This window comes from Scaptodrosophila lebanonensis, unplaced genomic scaffold (genome assembly GCF_003285725.1).
Source record: "Scaptodrosophila lebanonensis strain 11010-0011.00,11010-0021.00 unplaced genomic scaffold, SlebRS2 tig00000001-arrow-pilon, whole genome shotgun sequence".
NCBI lineage: Eukaryota > Metazoa > Arthropoda > Insecta > Diptera > Drosophilidae > Scaptodrosophila > Scaptodrosophila lebanonensis.
The window spans coordinates 3057039-3074157 of record NW_022060529.1 but is presented as its reverse complement, the minus strand read 5'-3'; the positions used below and the strand labels follow the sequence as shown (position 1 = coordinate 3074157).

At 41.8% G+C, this 17119-nt stretch overlaps 2 protein-coding genes across 2 annotated transcripts; both read left to right on the top strand.

Annotated features, from left to right (window-relative positions):
• Positions 1-159: 159 nt before the first annotated feature.
• On the top strand, positions 160-3317 carry LOC115627704 (pre-mRNA-splicing factor SYF1). The gene is made up of 4 exons (XM_030523451.1): positions 160-278; positions 334-1031; positions 1285-2617; positions 2679-3317. The coding sequence occupies exons 1-4, from the start codon at positions 228-230 to the stop codon at positions 3222-3224; spliced, it is 2628 nt and encodes an 875-aa protein (XP_030379311.1). The 5' UTR covers positions 160-227; the 3' UTR covers positions 3225-3317.
• Positions 3318-5667: 2350 nt separating this feature from the next.
• LOC115630926 (cytosol aminopeptidase) lies at positions 5668-7815 on the top strand. The gene has a single exon (XM_030527496.1). It carries the CDS (start codon positions 5800-5802, stop codon positions 7492-7494), a length of 1695 nt encoding a protein of 564 aa, XP_030383356.1. The 5' UTR covers positions 5668-5799; the 3' UTR covers positions 7495-7815.
• The last annotated feature ends 9304 nt before the right edge of the window (positions 7816-17119 follow it).

The window sequence follows — 17119 nt, the reverse complement described above, 5'->3', positions numbered from 1 at the left end:
TGCCAGAAAAGACACGAAACTGTGGAGAAGTGCTACCCAGCCAGGTACATATATGCAAAATGTATACCATCTCATTCACACCACCACCCACCGCAACAGCTGTTTTATAAGCTAACAATTGGGCAGCACTCTGTATACTATATTACAAAGTGTGGCAACTCTGCGATCAGCTGGTGACGCGCATGCAAACGTTTTGCGGCTTTTCTTCTTAGCACCGGTTGAGTTTTATGAAAATGGCCACAAAAGCAAAGCAGTCGCTGAATATCGAACTGAATTTCGTAAGTTTGCGGTTTGCCCAACTTGGCGGTTGCTCATTTCACGCACTTTTCACAGGAAGAGGAAGATGTACCTTACGAGGAGGAAATTCTGCGCAACGCCTACTCAGTCAAGCATTGGCTAAGATACATTGACCATAAGGCGAAGGCGCCTAATAATGGCGTCAATATTGTGTACGAGCGTGCTCTCAAGGAGCTGCCGGGCAGCTACAAGATCTGGTACAATTATTTACGGACGCGTCGCAAGCAGGTGCGAGGACGCATTCCCACAGACCCAATGTACGAGCAGGTTAACAATACCTTCGAACGAGCTCTCGTCTTCATGCACAAAATGCCGCGCATATGGATGGATTATGGTGTGTTTATGACGTCCCAGTGTAGGATTACACGCACACGTCATGTCTTTGATCGAGCGCTACGTGCTCTCCCCATCACACAACATGGACGCATCTGGCCTTTGTATCTCAAGTTTGTGCAGCGCTACGAAATGCCAGAGACGGCCCTGCGTGTATATAGACGCTATCTAAAGCTTTGCCCCGAGGATGCAGAGGAATATGTGGAGTACTTGCAGCAGGCACAGCGTTTAGATGAAGCTGCACAGCAACTGGCACATATTGTAGACAATGAACATTTTGTCTCCAAGCATGGCAAATCAAATCATCAATTGTGGAATGAACTCTGCGATCTAATATCGAAGAATCCGCACAAGGTGCACTCTCTCAATGTGGATGCCATTATTCGAGGTGGATTGCGAAGGTAAGTAAAACATTAGTTACAGAAGCTCTCTCAATATGGCGAGCACGAACTTTTAGTATTTCGATTGCTTTTCTTCTGAACATTTTCACAAAAATAAGTTGAGAGTAAATTGACGACGAAAATTATGTTTTAAATTAATGAAAAGAAATTGGAGTTTAATTTAGTAATCATTTTAAATGTAGTAATATAACAGTAAGTAATATAACAACTAATAAATCATTTTTCTGTGAGCTAACTTCATTTTAACTTACAGATACACCGATCAGTTGGGTCATCTGTGGAACTCACTGGCCGATTACTATGTGCGTTCCGGTCTCTTTGATCGAGCTCGTGACATTTACGAGGAAGCAATACAAACGGTGACCACAGTGCGTGACTTCACACAGGTCTTCGATGAATATGCGCAATTCGAGGAACTGTCACTGAACAAACGCATGGATCAGGTGGCCAACGATGAGACGGCAACGGAAGAGGATGACATTGATGTGGAGCTGCGACTATCCCGCTTCGAATATCTGATGGAGAGGCGTTTGCTGTTGCTCAATAGCGTGCTGTTGCGTCAGAATCCGCACAATGTGCACGAGTGGCATAAACGTGTGAAACTGTACGAGGATAAGCCCACAGAGGTGATCAGCACCTACACAGAAGCCGTGCAGACGGTGCAGCCCAAACATGCAGTGGGCAAGCTGCACACGCTTTGGGTGGAGTTTGCCAAATTCTACGAATCCAATGGTCAGGTGGATGATGCGCGAGTTGTTTTCGAACGTGGCACAGAGGTGGAATATGTCAAGGTGGAGGATTTGGCTGCCGTTTGGTGTGAATGGGCTGAAATGGAGCTGCGCCAGGAGCAGTACGAGGCGGCCTTGAAACTGATGCAACGTGCCACGGCAATGCCTAAGCGTAAAGTGGCCTATCACGATGATACGGAGACGGTGCAAATGCGATTGTACAAATCTCTGAAGGTATGGTCTATGTATGCTGATCTGGAGGAGTCCTTTGGCACATTTAAAACCTGCAAGGCAGTTTACGAACGCATCATTGATCTTAAAATCTGCACACCACAAATTATCATAAACTACGGCATGTTTCTGGAGGAGCATAACTACTATGAAGAGGCATATCGTGCTTACGAGAAGGGAATTGCACTATTCAAGTGGCCGAATGTCTATGATATTTGGAATTCATATTTAACCAAGTTTCTGGCTCGCTACGGAGGCTCGAAGCTCGAACGGGCACGCGATCTTTTCGAACAATGCCTAGACCAGTGTCCGCCGGAGCATGCCAAGTACTTTTATCTGCTCTATGCCAAGCTCGAGGAGGAACATGGTCTGGCACGCCACGCCATGGCTGTCTACGATCGTGCCACAAGTGCGGTGAAAGAAGAGGAAATGTTTGATATGTACAATATATTTGTGAAAAAGGCAGCCGAGATCTATGGACTGCCACGGACGCGTGAGATCTATGAGAAGGCGATTGAGGCGCTCCCAGAGCAACACATGCGTCATATGTGCGTGCGGTTTGCAGAGCTGGAGACCAAGCTGGGCGAGGTAGATCGTGCTAGGGCCATTTATGCTCATTGCTCGCAGGTAAGCAAAGATATAGGTTTTGTTAACTTAAGACCCACTAAAAAACTGTTGTCTTCCAAAGGTTTGTGATCCACGCATTACTGCGGACTTCTGGCAAACGTGGAAGGAGTTTGAGGTCCGACACGGCAATGAGGATACCATGCGCGAAATGTTGCGTATTAAACGCTCTGTTCAGGCCACTTACAATACGCAAGTCAACATGATGGCCGCACAATTTCTGAACACGAACAATGGCACGGCTGCAGATGGTGGCGCCGGCGCTGATGCCATGCGCCTGCTCGAGGAGAAGGCGCGTCAACAGGCGGCCGAAGCCAACAAGAAACCGGCCGAAAAGGCAGCTTCCAACATTATGTTTGTGCGTGGTGAGACACAAGGCGGTGCGAAAGCTAAGGACACTGTCGTCAATCCCGACGAAATAGATATAGGCGATAGCGATGAGGATGATGAGGAAGATGGCGATGATGAAGGACAGGGAGAGCAAGAAGCGGTTACCAAAACTGATAACGATGGTCTTATTATGAAAAAACTTCGCATCGAGCAGCAGGCTATTCCGGCCAAAGTATTTGGCGGTCTCAAGCCACAGACTGCTGACTCGGATGAGGAATAAAGTAAAGTTGTAATGAATAATGGAGCGCCAGATTTATGTAAGCTATGAATTATTCATTAAATTATACATTTCCCTAATGATGTTTAAATGTTATTACTCCATCTTCATTCTCTCCGATTCTTTATTAAACACTGTCTAATAAGAGCTCGTATTTAAACTATTAATATTACTATTCATGAATGCCTTCAAAACAAAGCTTAAGGTGAACATTTTGTATTTGGAGGCATAAATTCAATTACCATTTGTTTGCCTTCAATCGCCTGGGAGCTGACAAATGAAAGTCGTCGACTTTTTAGGCTCGGTATATGAAACGTACGTTAGGTGAGAAATGTAACAGGCAGAAGTAGTCGTAGCAGTCCCCACAAAGTATATACATATGTACATATATACTTGATCAGCATGACAAGACGAGTCGATCTATGTTTGTCTGTCTCTCTGTGCGTTCGTATGAACACCAGGATCTCAGAGACGGTAAGAGATAGAGACACGAGGATGTCTTATGTGTGTACGCTATACGAGTTTGCTTTATTTTTTTGATCCCCCCCCCCCCCCACTCCATCGATGTTGGGGTTTTTTCGTAACGCTGTTCGTATAATCACCTACATATGTATATCTCAGAGACTGTAAGACATAGGGACACCAAGTTTTATTGCAAGATACCTTATGTGAGTACGCAAGAAATGTGAATCTTGGAAATTCACTCCATCCCCCCTTTCCCCTGCAATTTGCGATTTTCCATTACTCCCGTACTTCCCAAGGGAAATTCCCCTTGGTCCATTAATAAATTTAATTAAATTAATTTGTTGATTTATATAAATGATCACCCAACAAGTTCAATGTGAGAAAATTTGCATGAAACGAAATACGTACATATGGCAGCCGCGTGAGCGGATTTACAGTTATGATTTTTGATTCCTTGCCTTCTCTTTTACATTCTTAAAGAGAGCATTCTGCTTGCAGCTGCAATGCAAGGCTCAGTTTTTCTCGACCTGTTGAACGCGTCGCGCCGTTTGGGTTTGGATTTGGAGTTGCCGAAAACTCTGAGAAAATGTTTAATTAATAGATTAAATATTAGAAAAATGATGTAAAAACATATGTATATATAAAGATGTGTGTGAAGTGTGCAAAATATGTGTTAATTACTGCAAAAATGCCGCGCGATTAGCGGCACATACTTACATATGTGTGTATGTGTGTGTTCGTGATTTCAAAGCAGTGCGTCAATTTTTGTTTTAATTTTTTTAAGTGTTTGTTAATGTGATTTCGATAAGTAAAGGTGTTCAATTTAAAAATAATTTGTAAGTAAAACGATCGCAATTAATCTGTATGTAAATGTAACTACTCAACGATTTATATTAATGATGTTTTTTCATGTATGTATGTATGTACACATATGTATGTATGAGTAGGTCTCACTCACAGTGGCCTTTATATTAGCAGACAAATGTGAATAACATAACATAACAGATACACAAAAAAGAAAGAAAAAAACTCAATTTACAGCACTTGCTGAATGTTTTGTATAACACTTGCTGTGTTGAGTCTGTTGTATAAACAAGTTGGAGTTTTGGTGGTCGAGCGCCCCAATTTGTCGCAAAGGACCAAGAGAGCGCCGTTAGATCAATCAGAAAAGCAAGAGAGCGTAAGAATTCTCTTTAAAAATGTTAGGTAATGAAGTAAGCATGGAAGACACAATTATACTTAGTAAATAATTTTACGAAAGTTCGAATACATTTTTACATTTTCTTAATTTTTATACCCTGTACCCGTAGGGTAAAAAGGGTATATTAGGTTTGTGCAAAGTATGTAACATACAGAAGGAAGCATCTCCGACCCCATAAAGTATATATATTCTTGATCAGCATGACGAGAGAAATCGATCTAGACATGTCCGTCCGTCTGTCCGTCTGTCCGTCCGTCTGGATGAACGCGAGGATCTCAGAAACTATAAAAGCTAGAATAACCAAAGTTGGCATCCAGATTCTCCTAGGCCCGAGTAAGGACGAGTTTATTTTATTTTTTGGAATTTTTTTACAAAGAATTTCATAGTGGTTCATATTCTTCTAAAGAAAATTAAATAATTTAATGAAACAAAACAATAGCTATACCTTCCCCTGACATAGTTTTAAAAGTTTCTAGATTGGTCCTTTCAGAGTTCTGCTACGAAGAGGTTCTTCCACAGCAAACACTATTCGTAAATGTTTTAGAAATGTTAAATATCGAATGCATTTTGTTCCCCTGTAAAAGCGCGGCTTGTTGACATTTTTGTCAGCTTCCTGATTCTCTTATGGTAATATCTGTATAATCAAAAATCAGGTTAAATGTTGCACTGCTAAAATTTAGAAATTTCTCTGGGTGAATGGAGTGGTTTTCCCTTTCGTAAACGTGCATCAATCAACATTTGAAAATATGTCAACCGTTTTTTAATGTCAGTTTGTGAAACCCCTCACATTCGTAGAAAACACTCACATAAAATTCAGCAAAATTATTGGGAACAAAGTAAAAAATTGAAAAACAGTTAGAAATCACCAATCGTGAATTAAACATAATCAGCACGTAGCGGGACACAAGTGAAATGGCCTCGAGCCGTATGCTTAACTTGTTCAGCAAGAATAACGTAAGTGTCTTTAAGCGTGTGAAGCGCTCCAATTCCACAGGCCCACCTATCGTAGTCGATGGACCAGAACGCTTGACATCATGGGGCGGCTCCCCACTATCAATTGGAACCATTCGCAGCTGGAATGGATACATCTATGATCAGCATCGTTTCTATGCAACAGATAAATGCGATACTGCCGTTATTAAAGGTCTGGTAGTGGGCATGTATAAGAAGGAGAGCGACAAGGACCTTAAGCTGACCTCAAGCGGTGAGAAATTCGATGATCGCGCACAGGGAAAAATCTCAGAGCTATTGCGCGAGTCCGGTTACACGGGTGCCCTAGGCAAGGGCAAACTATTTTCAAATCTCGATCCAGAGTTTCGATCGGTGGCCGTTGTGGGCTTGGGTCAGGAGGGTGCTGGGTACAATGAGCTGGAAATGATTGACGAGGGGATGGAGAATGCGCGTGTGGCGGCCGGAGTGGGCGCACGCGCTTTACAGCTTCAAGGCTGCACAGATGTCTTTGTTGATTCCATGGAGTATCCGGAGCAGGCGGCGGAGGGCAGTGCTCTGGCGGTCTGGCGCTACAACAGCAATAAACGCAAACAGAATCGCACTGCAATACCCAAGCTGGAGCTCTACGATTCACCTGATGTCGATGCCTGGACGCGTGGCCTCTTCAAGGCAGAGTCCCAGAATTTGGCGCGTCGACTGACCGATGCGCCGGGCAACCAGATGACCCCCACCATTTTCGCTCAGTCCACGGTTGATGCTCTGTGTCCCTGCGGCGTTACAGTGGAAATACGTTCCATGGACTGGATCGAACAGAATCATCTAAATTCTTTTCTAATGGTGGCCAAGGGTTCTTGTGAGCCGCCCGTCGTTCTGGAGGTCAGCTATTGTGGCGCAGCACCCGAGGATCGTCCGATCCTCCTGCTGGGCAAGGGCATCACCTACAACAGCGGCGGCTTGTGTCTGCGTCGCAAGCAGTGTCTGCATCTCTATCGCGGATGTATGGCTGGGGCAGCGGTATGTGTGGCCACCATTCGGGCCGCGGCGGCTCTCTCCCTGCCACTGAACATATCGGCTGTGTTGCCGCTCTGCGAGAACATGCCCTCCGGCATGTCTGTGAAGCCCGGAGATGTGGTTACCCTGCTGAACAATAAGACGTTGGGCATTGTGGACATTGACAAGGCAGGCGTGGTGGTCATGGCCGATCCCCTGCTCTATGCACAGGCCACTTTCAAGCCGCGCCTGGTCGTGGACATTGCAACGTTGGGCGATGGTGTTTGCAGCGGTCTGGGTGGCGGAGCTGCTGGCATATTCTCCAATTCGAACTACATCTACAAGCAGTTCGAGAAGGCTGGCGGACTAACTGGCGATCGTGTGTGGCGCTTACCGCTCTGGAATTATTACAAGGACCTGATAACCCCCAATAGCAATTTCGATATTAGCAACAGAGGGCGTGGACCAGCCTCCTCGTGCATTGCTGCTGCTGTTCTACATGAGCTGGTGCCCTGTGTGGATTGGGCCCATCTGGATATACGCAACGTGGGCTTACTCACCCAATTCAATCCGTTGCCATATTTGCTGAAGGATCGTATGACGGGACGTCCTACACGTACCATCATTCAGTTCCTCTACCAGATGGCCTGTCCAGATAGCAAATAGTGGGTGGGCTGACACTTCCAAGCCCATTCAACCTCTATAAGTTTTTGTTAAGTGTGTTACTTCTTGGCGTTCATTATTTAGTTTTGTTTATTTGTTGTTTCGATGCCGGTTCAAAATTAAGTGTTCATTATTTACTGTCGAGCGTCGACAGCCCGAGGCAAGAGGGCAGACAAACAGACACTCAGACACTCAGTACTAATGTCCAAAATTGTATTGTTGAACCTACTCGTATCACAAACTCTGTTGAAAAAGTGAATAAATGCGATTCCTATATGTGAGCGATATTCAATATACGAGTATCTTCAAAGGGTCAATTCACAATTTTACGTTTATTTATTTATCATATATGTATAGAAAAATAGAAGTATGTAGACTCCGAAACTGCTTAACCGATTTTGTAGCAATATTCAAAATTGTCCCGCGGCTGATCTTGTTTTGTGGCGTTTAGATCAACAGAATCACTGATAGAGTTCATTGTCAAGTATAGATGAAGATGCCTTTATAAATATCAAGATATTGTGTTAATAGCAAATCAAACGGGTATTCAGTTGGGAAACATAAATTCTTGTGGAAACAGATTGATGCAATGTTATATTTTGAAATGTCCACAAATGCGGTGTAGCGACATGGACTTCTAGTTTATTACATTTTATGTCAACTAACGTTGACCTTCGACATAAGAAACCAAAATATATACATTTTTTAAAAGCCCTATAAGCTAATCTAATCTAATCTAATCAAATTACAATAATATTTTATAAACGCCTACGACTTTCGACTAGATATGCCCCGAATCTGTAGATCTTTGGTAGAAAAGAAAACACTTAGCAAAGAAAGAAAGCTTAGAATTAGATAAAAGCTAAATTTTAAAAAAATATTCAAAAAACGAATCTCTGACCCGGTGGGGGAAAGGATATTATAGCTATGCCCCGTCTCCCCGTCTGTTTGACGTATTTATTTCTTTGGGCTTTTGAAGTTGTGTGAGGAATCCCTTCTAGATGAAAATGATCTGATTGTGGCCAACCAAGAGTATTGATATACGCTTCTATTGTGGAAAGGGCAGACACCACCGCGATCTGCTAAATTAGACTGATTGGTGGTACGATCTTCTAGAGGCCATTTGGTCTTAAATGTCGGCGGATTGGCTAAAAAAACGCTTGTATTGGTTTTGGAATTTTATGTTCGCTAAAAATCTTTATTTAATAAGTTTTATATGGGAGTCTTTATCTTGAAAGTGGGACACAGCTTCGAAATTTAAAGAAAATCTTTAAATTCGGTTATCTTTTTGCGCAAAAATGTCATGGAAATGACACTAGGGTTTTCTGATTTCTCAAGTAAAACAAACATTTATGATGGTGATTTATGATAGATTTTAATACTGTACATGTATGTCGTTGCGAAACACTTCAATATTGATAACAAGTTTGATTTAATGAGGTTTTGTTGTAATATAAGTGTTGTAATATAAGCTAGACAATTTTTAATTATGGTATCTCTTTACTGATAATATAGGTACTTTGGCTATAAAAGTCACTCGAATAACTTTACTTCCACCCTTAATTTGTTATAAGTAATTGTTTTAGCTTAAGTGGTGTCGTCAATTGTTTATGGAAGTTGGATATACATATGTAGATGTATATTATGTAACGACGCTGGCGGCGAATATCGTAAATTAAATTGCATTCCCTTAGTCAAGCAGTTCATTGGCTATTTATGTTTACGCACTGCTTGTTTAGTTACGGTTTGAATTGGCGATTCGTCTTAGCGCCAACTGCCTATGATCGCATTTTTTATTATTCTTGCCTTAGCAGACGAAACAAACAAATTTTCCATAATTGTTTTTATATATGTACAAAAAAAAAATTATTTTCTGCAGCCGCACGGCTATCGGCCACCTATGGGTTATTTTCAGTATTGCTCAGTGGCAATATTTGCTAGTTGTCAGTGGCCCTTTCTTCAACCTTGACCTGTCAAAGGGAGATTGTCAGAAGAGGGGGTGAAGCAATTTCCGCAAAGAAAAGTTTTCTTGCGTAGCCTCGGCATCCGGATACTTTCTTTTCGCTTGAAGATCGCATGGGAGCAGGTTGTGCCCAATATACTCTGGCTGGCAAATATATGGTCATACATATAGTATAACCTATAGTCCGTTTCAAATTCGGCTGGGCCAAAGCGTTAAGCCTGCTGCAACAAATTTGGAGAATTTGCAGTAATCTTTCACTTCAATTGTGTTAGCAAAAGGAATTCTGCCTGGTGCCACTTCCGGATATCGGGTAAATTTTACTTTTTCCGTTTATTCGCATATAAAATGCAAAAGCTAATGCTATTTCTTCATTGTACATTGTTTTCGTGCAGAATTGGCACTTAATAAAAAGTCCAATCCCCATAAAGGGCATTAACCTTTGCTTATCGCTTTGATGGGCACTTGCTAGAGCGACGACTAGGAAAAGGGAAGTGCACGGGAGAAGGAGGCGTGCTAGAAACGAGATCGGCGCTTCGCTCAGGCCACTGGAACGGCGAAAAGAATCACCGCCTCAGTTGCGTGGATCATATCCGATATGACGGTCGTCGGCTTAAGCTAGGGCACCTGTTTTTTTTGTTGCGTTTCCGTGCACCGAAAAGGTGGCGAAGCCCCAGGTGGCTTTAGTGAAGAGGGCCTGCGTAAAAAAAAAAAAAAAAATTATAAAAACTATATATATGTAAAACTATACACAAATGTGGGCCCTGCAAAAACAACAAAAAAAGTGCAACCGAGAGAACTAGGCATTTATTTTTTTTCTATTCTTTCGTCTTATATTCTTTTTTTTTGGGTCGTATACGGCCTTATACTTAAATTGATCTATATCCGATGTGAGCAAAGCAGCACGGCCGGGTGTGTAGAGAGGGAAAAAAAAGAAATAAGTGAAAACCAAAGAGAAAAAAAAGAAAAGAGAAGGCAACAAAAAAAAAAAGGCAAAACAACAAATAAAAACCCCTTTGACTATACGTTTCGAAATAAAATTTTATTAAGCATGGCGACAAGTGAAGGTATGAAAAGTGCATGTTTTTAAAACCAAAATTTCAACATAAAATTTTACAAACAAATTAAAAATCATAATTAATGTGCATGTAAGCAGCAACGAGCCTATGCAGAGCGCCTCAACGGAAAGATCTTTCGACGTTGGACGACAACTGTAAGTAGAACCGTTTGAATTTTATTTACTTTCATGCAGAAGAGCACGCGTACAAAAACAAAAAAAAAAAATAAATAAAACACCTGTTCATATGCGTCATATGTCTGCCTGCTGGCCATGTAAAGTCTAATTTCCGCATTATTATTATTTTTTTTTAAATCACCGTAATAACGTTATACTTGATTGCGGTCATTACTTACTTAAATTTATGGCCAATCTTTACAAAAAAAAAAAAAAGCGATGCAAGAATTTATAACACTTTAAATATCAACACTTTCTCTTACATCAAATTTTTTTCCTATTATATTACGATCCATTTCAATTATTAACCATCTCTTACAGCCAAGCCGTTGCTTTACTCACCTTGCTCAATTTATATTTACACTAGTATTTTAAGGCAGTCATATGTTTACCTATTCTGCTACTGGCTACGAATCCAGTGATAATTAGCTTTAGATTTCTATTATCGGTTAATGTACGGTCACTTTTTTTTGGAATTCCTTGAAAATTATGATTTTAGTTTTTAATAAAAAGTTTATAATGTTCGCTTAAATTCCGCCTAACATTGATTTCCGCTAGCCACAGCATGTAGAGGTTCAAAGGGGTCATTTGCCTAATTGTTTTTGGATATAAATGACCAAGGATGGGTGGGCCAATACTTCCTCAACACCATCAGGGGAATACCAGAGGTGTGTTCACTTGTGTTACGTGGTCTGCCAACCCGCGATCCTTTTGTTAGTCATATTCATGTATATCTTTACCGGTTTTTTTTTGGCTTCCCCACAGCACGCTTTAACTTTAAATAATAAGCTTAATGAAAGGCCGTATGATTGGAGAGACCTCGAACACCACCCACTAGCCGACGAGCCCGAGCCGGAACATATAGCGTGCGCTCTCCAACATACACACACCATCTCGCCTACTCTACTGGGATATGTCCTATACCCGTTACAGTTATAATTTCATTTATTATTTTGGCGCCCAACGTGTGGAGCCCAACTTTTAGTTGTCAATTTTATTTCGTATTTTTGGCTTTCAAATGTTAGGCTTCACAAGAACATAAATATGACTGATACACTTTTTATTCTTTTCTGCAGTAAAATCTTTAGTCTTTTCCAACAATAGCTTCTCGTACGTTAGTCGCAATTAAATTTCTTTTTCCCTTTTGTAGTTTAGCTACATTTTTGTTTATCGTTATCGCTATGTTTTCTTTTAATTGCAACTATCGTAAGGAAAAATAAATCTCTTTTAACGTCATTTAGGTATATTTAGCAGTTAGACGCATTGGACTGCAGGGGATTGGTTCTCTACAGAGGGTACGCCTGACCACGGCTACTGTTTAAATTGCAATGACACTGTATATCTATAACCATTTCTTCTGTCCTTTCTTGTGTACCGCTTTGGTGACTGTCAGACGCATAGGAATACTGGTGAATAGTTTCTTTGAAATGTCAGCAGGCCACGGCTGATAGGAATTAAAGCGATACCAATTCCTTTTTCTATTTTTATTATATGAGTTTCTGCAATTAGACGCATAGGAATTCAGTACGATCGGCTTTAAGAGCTGACTACTGACCACGGATAATGTAGGCATTCAAATAGTAAAAAAGTTCAATATCATTGGTTTCTAAAGACTTTTTGTTTGCGTTATGGGGTGCTTAGGAATACAGGCTGGGTTAATTTTCTGTAATTGCCGCCTGGCCACGGCTCATAATGAAGACAAGGTCACGTAGGTTTGGCATCAGAATAACACCGTCATACCGGCCAAGCGTTGGCTTGCGTTGAGTTTGGCGTTGTTGTTCTTACGACAAACACCAGTGTTCTTTCCTCTTACCCCGCTTTGGGAAGCAGACACATACGTACACAGGCTGATAAACACTGATAAGAATCTCTACATATGCTGTTGGTTAAGCGTGAAATCATAGACTTTTGGTTTTTGATCGTTACCGTTTCGCTATATTTATTTTTTTAGGTTTAATTTTTAGTTTTTCGCTTTTGGGTTTGTTGTACCTATATCTTAAGCTGCAGCAATAGTTTTGTTGACGTGCAGACAACAACAACATTTCTTTTTTGGTTTTGTTGACATTTTAGTTTCGCTGTTTTGATTTGGGATTTTGTTTTGCATTTATTCTTGCAAGTGTTTTGCTTGCATATGCATTGAAGTATTAATAGTAGCTTCGAGATGCCACTAAATCGGTCTACAGAAACCAGTGCCGAATCGGCAACTGACCTTTGCTTTTTATGCAAGGGCAACTTACAGGATTTGGAAACACATAGGGTGACTTGTGGACACATATTCCATAAGGCATGCATTACAACGCATTTCCATGCCTCAAATTTATGTCCCGTTTGCAGAGAGGTTTGCATAAGTAAGCCTTTGGCAAAGCCAACAACTTCGGCTTACAACACAAGGGCACAATCTCGACAACAAGGTTCGGCTAGCACGTCCAGTGAGGCAAGGCGAACTAGTGTTAGTCCAAGCCCACCTAATACCGTCAACCTCAGTACTGTTGGTAATTCAAGCCTTTCTCCTGAGGTCGGAGCAGCGATTGCAGAAGCTGTTAAAGCAATGCAGACTGGATTAATGCTGGAGTTAACTGGTCAGATAGGGAGATTACTACAAGAAAATCTTGCAGCTCAATTGTCAGCTGCACCAGCGGCAGCCACACCAGCGGCCCCTGCAGCAACGGCAGAATCAAGAAACATATCGTTAGAAATACCAGATCAGACCGCTTCTTTGCAACAACTATTGGGCATTGGCTCTAACAATGCCATTAACATACCATCAACGGCACCTCCTAATGCATCGCCTCGTTCGATCAATTCTAGCTTGTTGAGTAGACCCGATAAAGTTGGCCAAATCATTACTAGCTGGAAACTTAGATTTTCTGGTGAACGCAGTAGTTTGTCTATTGATAATTTCTTATACCGGGTTGAGGCTTTGACTCATCAAACTTTGGAAGGAAATTTCGATTTATTATGCGGAAATGCTAGTACGCTGTTTGAGGGAAAAGCTAGCGATTTCTTCTGGCGTTTTCACAAGTCCAGTGGACATATACGTTGGCCAGAGTTATGCGCGGCCTTACGCAAACAATTTAGGGACACTCGCACCGACGTGGATATCCGCGAATTAATACGCGATAGGAAGCAGCGCGAGAAAGAAAGCTTTGATGCATTTTATGATGCGATTGTGCTGCTGACTGACCGTTTGCAAACTCCACTGTCGGAGCAAACGTTAGTTGAGGTTTTGAGGCGCAACTTGAAACCAGAAATTCAGCATGAAATTTTGAATCTGCAGATCAACTCTGTTGAGCAGTTGCGGGAAATTTGTCGCAGGCGCGAATGCTTTTTGGAAAGCATTAATCGCACGCAGACTTATCGTAAAGCACTTCCGTTCAGAACTAACGTAGCTGAAGTAGTCAATGGAGGTAATTGGGAAGAGGCTTCTGAGTTTGGGGAAGACGAAGTTCCTTTAGATATAGAAGCGTTAGCATTAGTCTGTTGGAACTGTAGGAAGGAGGGTCACCGCTATCAGGACTGTATTGCCAAAAGAAAAGTGTTTTGTTATGGTTGTGGAGTGGCAAATACCTACAAGCCATCATGTCAGCGATGCTCAAAAAACGCGAAAGCGAGCACCCAAGGCAGTCGACCGCCTCAGATCGCTCACCATTCTCGGTCGACAAACACGGAGTTGTAGACCAGTATCATAATAAAATAAACTCAACTATTGTTGAAAATATACCGGACGTACCACATTTTGAGACTATGCCTGACATTACGTCATGCTGGCCTCACCGAATTCAGATTTTAAAAGAATCCGCCAACTTTCCAACGTATCTTCATCCTGGTAAACGTTCGCGCAACACAGCTAGACTTAAATCTTTTTGGCATGCAGCGAAAGTTATCTCGGCTATTGGCAAAAATGCTAAGGACCAACGTCCGTATGCAGATATTAAAATATTAGGTCGAGTTGTTTCAGGCTTATTAGATACAGGAGCATCAATGAGCTGTATTAGTGGACAATTGGCCCAGGAAGTTATACGTAGCAAGATAGGACTCAAAAAGATTCTTGGCAACGCTTGCACTGCGGACGGCAGTAGTCAAACAATTTTGGGACGAGTGACATTACCAATTGAATACAATGATAAGAAAAAGAACATTGTATTCCATATAATACCTTCTCTTAGTCAAGACTTATACTTGGGCATAGACTTTTGGAACAGTTTTGGGTTACTTCCATCTAATTTGCAATTGGCAGAAGTAGATAGGGGTACACACAATTTGACTTTGGCTCAGCAATCGGAATTGCAGAATGTTATAGCGCAGTTTCCATCGTTTGCCGTAGCTGGTTTAGGTAAAACACATTTAGTATCTCACTCTATAGATGTGGGCAACGCCAAGGCAATAAAGCAAAGACATTTTCCAGTATCGCCAGCGGTTGAAAAACTTTTATATGCTGAGGTCGATCGATTGTTGAAGCTAAATGTCATTGAGGAGTCAGACAGTGCCTGGTCCTCGCCTGTGGTGTTGGTCCAAAAGCCTGGCAAAGTGCGGCTCTGCTTAGACAGTAGAAAGGTGAATGCAGTTACGCAAAAGGATGCATATCCTTTACCACAAATTGATGGCATACTAAGCAGGCTACCAAAGGCAATGTTCATAACGAGTTTGGATTTAAAAGATGCTTTTTGGCAAATCCCACTCGATACCGCATCTCGCGACAAAACCGCTTTTACCATACCAGGTAGACCTTTATATCATTTTAAGGTCATGCCATTCGGGCTCTGCAATGCTCCTCAAACCATGTCCCGCTTGATGGACAAGGTAATACCAGCGGCTCTGAGGAATGAGGTGTTTATATATCTGGATGATTTATTAGTGGTTTCAGATAGTTTTCAGGCGCATATGCATGTTTTGCGCAAAGTAGCTTCTTGCATACAGGCAGCCGGCTTGACAATAAATTGCGAAAAAAGCAATTTCTGTATGCGTAGCGTAAAATACTTAGGCCACATAATCGGAGAGGGAGTAATACGCACAGACCCTAGCAAAGTGTCAGCGATTGTAGATTTTCCTTTACCTCAGAATTTAAGGGCGTTAAGGCGTTTCCTTGGTATGGCCGGATGGTATAGAAAGTTTATAAACAACTTTGCTGGAGTCACTGCTCCACTAACAGATTTGCTGAAGCAAAAGCGTAAATTTACTATGTCTGTCGAAGGAGAAAAAGCGTTTGAAACTTTAAAATCAATGCTTAGTTCTGCTCCACTTTTGATCAGTCCCGATTTTTCCAAACCTTTTTACTTACATTGCGATGCAAGCAAGACAGGAGTAGGTGGGGTTCTTGTACAAAAGTCAGAAGCAGGAGACGAAATGCCGATTGCATTCGTATCTAAGAAATTAAACAAGGCCCAAAGAAATTATTCTGTCACCGAGCAGGAATGTTTGGCAGCCATCGTATGTATCAAACGATTTCGTCCGTATGTTGAAGGGCATGAATTTACAGTCATTACCGATCATGCCTCTTTAAAATGGCTTATGTCGCAAACCGATTTACATTCCCGTTTAGCGCGTTGGTCGTTAAAACTGCAGGGTTTTCGATTTAATATTGAGCATCGAAAAGGCAAATTAAATATTGTGCCAGATGCGCTGTCACGCGTAAACGAGGACGAATTAGCAGCAATTGACTATAATAAGGGCCTAATTGTAAATTTGGACTCAGAACATTTTAAGTCAGCTGATTATCTGGATATGGTCGAGTCAGTTAAAGCCAACAATGACCAGTTTCCGGACTTGAAGGTGGTTGACAATATGCTGTATAGGCGCACCGTGCATACAACGGGTGATCAGCTACACGACAATTATGCTTGGAAATTGTGGATACCTAAGAACTTGGTCGAGGAAGTACTCCGCAATGCCCATGACAATCCGTTAGCATCACATGGCGGGATCCATAAAACGTTGGAACGAGTCCGGCGTTACTATTTTTGGCCTGGTCTTGTTGATGATGTCAAGACGTACGTAAATGCTTGCGAAACTTGCAAGATGACAAAAGCACCGAATTTTCCGATGCGACCACCTTTGGGCAAACCTGCGGAGTCTGAGAGATTTTTCCAACGTTTATACGTTGACTTTTTAGGTCCATATCCTCGGTCACGCAGCGGAAATATTGCCATCTTCATTGTTTTAGATCATTACTCTAAATTTGTTTTTCTGAAGGCAGTAAGGAAATTGAATGCAGAAACGGTTGTTAAGTACATGCAGCAAGAATTGTTTCATACATTTGGGGTGCCCGAAACTATAGTATCGGATAATGGTTCCCAGTTTAAATCTGAAGCATTTCAAAAATTCTTGCGGGAAAACAAAATTTTCCATTCACTTACAGCGGTGCATTCGCCTCAGGCAAATGCTTCTGAGCGCGTGAATCGCTCAGTTATAGCAGCCATCCGTTCGTATATTCGTCC

Coding starts and splice junctions, on each gene's coding strand:
- LOC115630926 (XM_030527496.1), top strand. CDS start 5,800: ATGGCCTCGAGCCGTATGCTTAACTTGTTCAGCAAGAATAACGTAAGT.
- LOC115627704 (XM_030523451.1), top strand. CDS start 228: ATGAAAATGGCCACAAAAGCAAAGCAGTCGCTGAATATCGAACTGAAT. Junction 279..333: donor TGAATATCGAACTGAATTTC/GTAAGTTTGCGG, acceptor CACTTTTCACAG/GAAGAGGAAGATGTACCTTA. Junction 2,618..2,678: donor TTTATGCTCATTGCTCGCAG/GTAAGCAAAGAT, acceptor TGTCTTCCAAAG/GTTTGTGATCCACGCATTAC.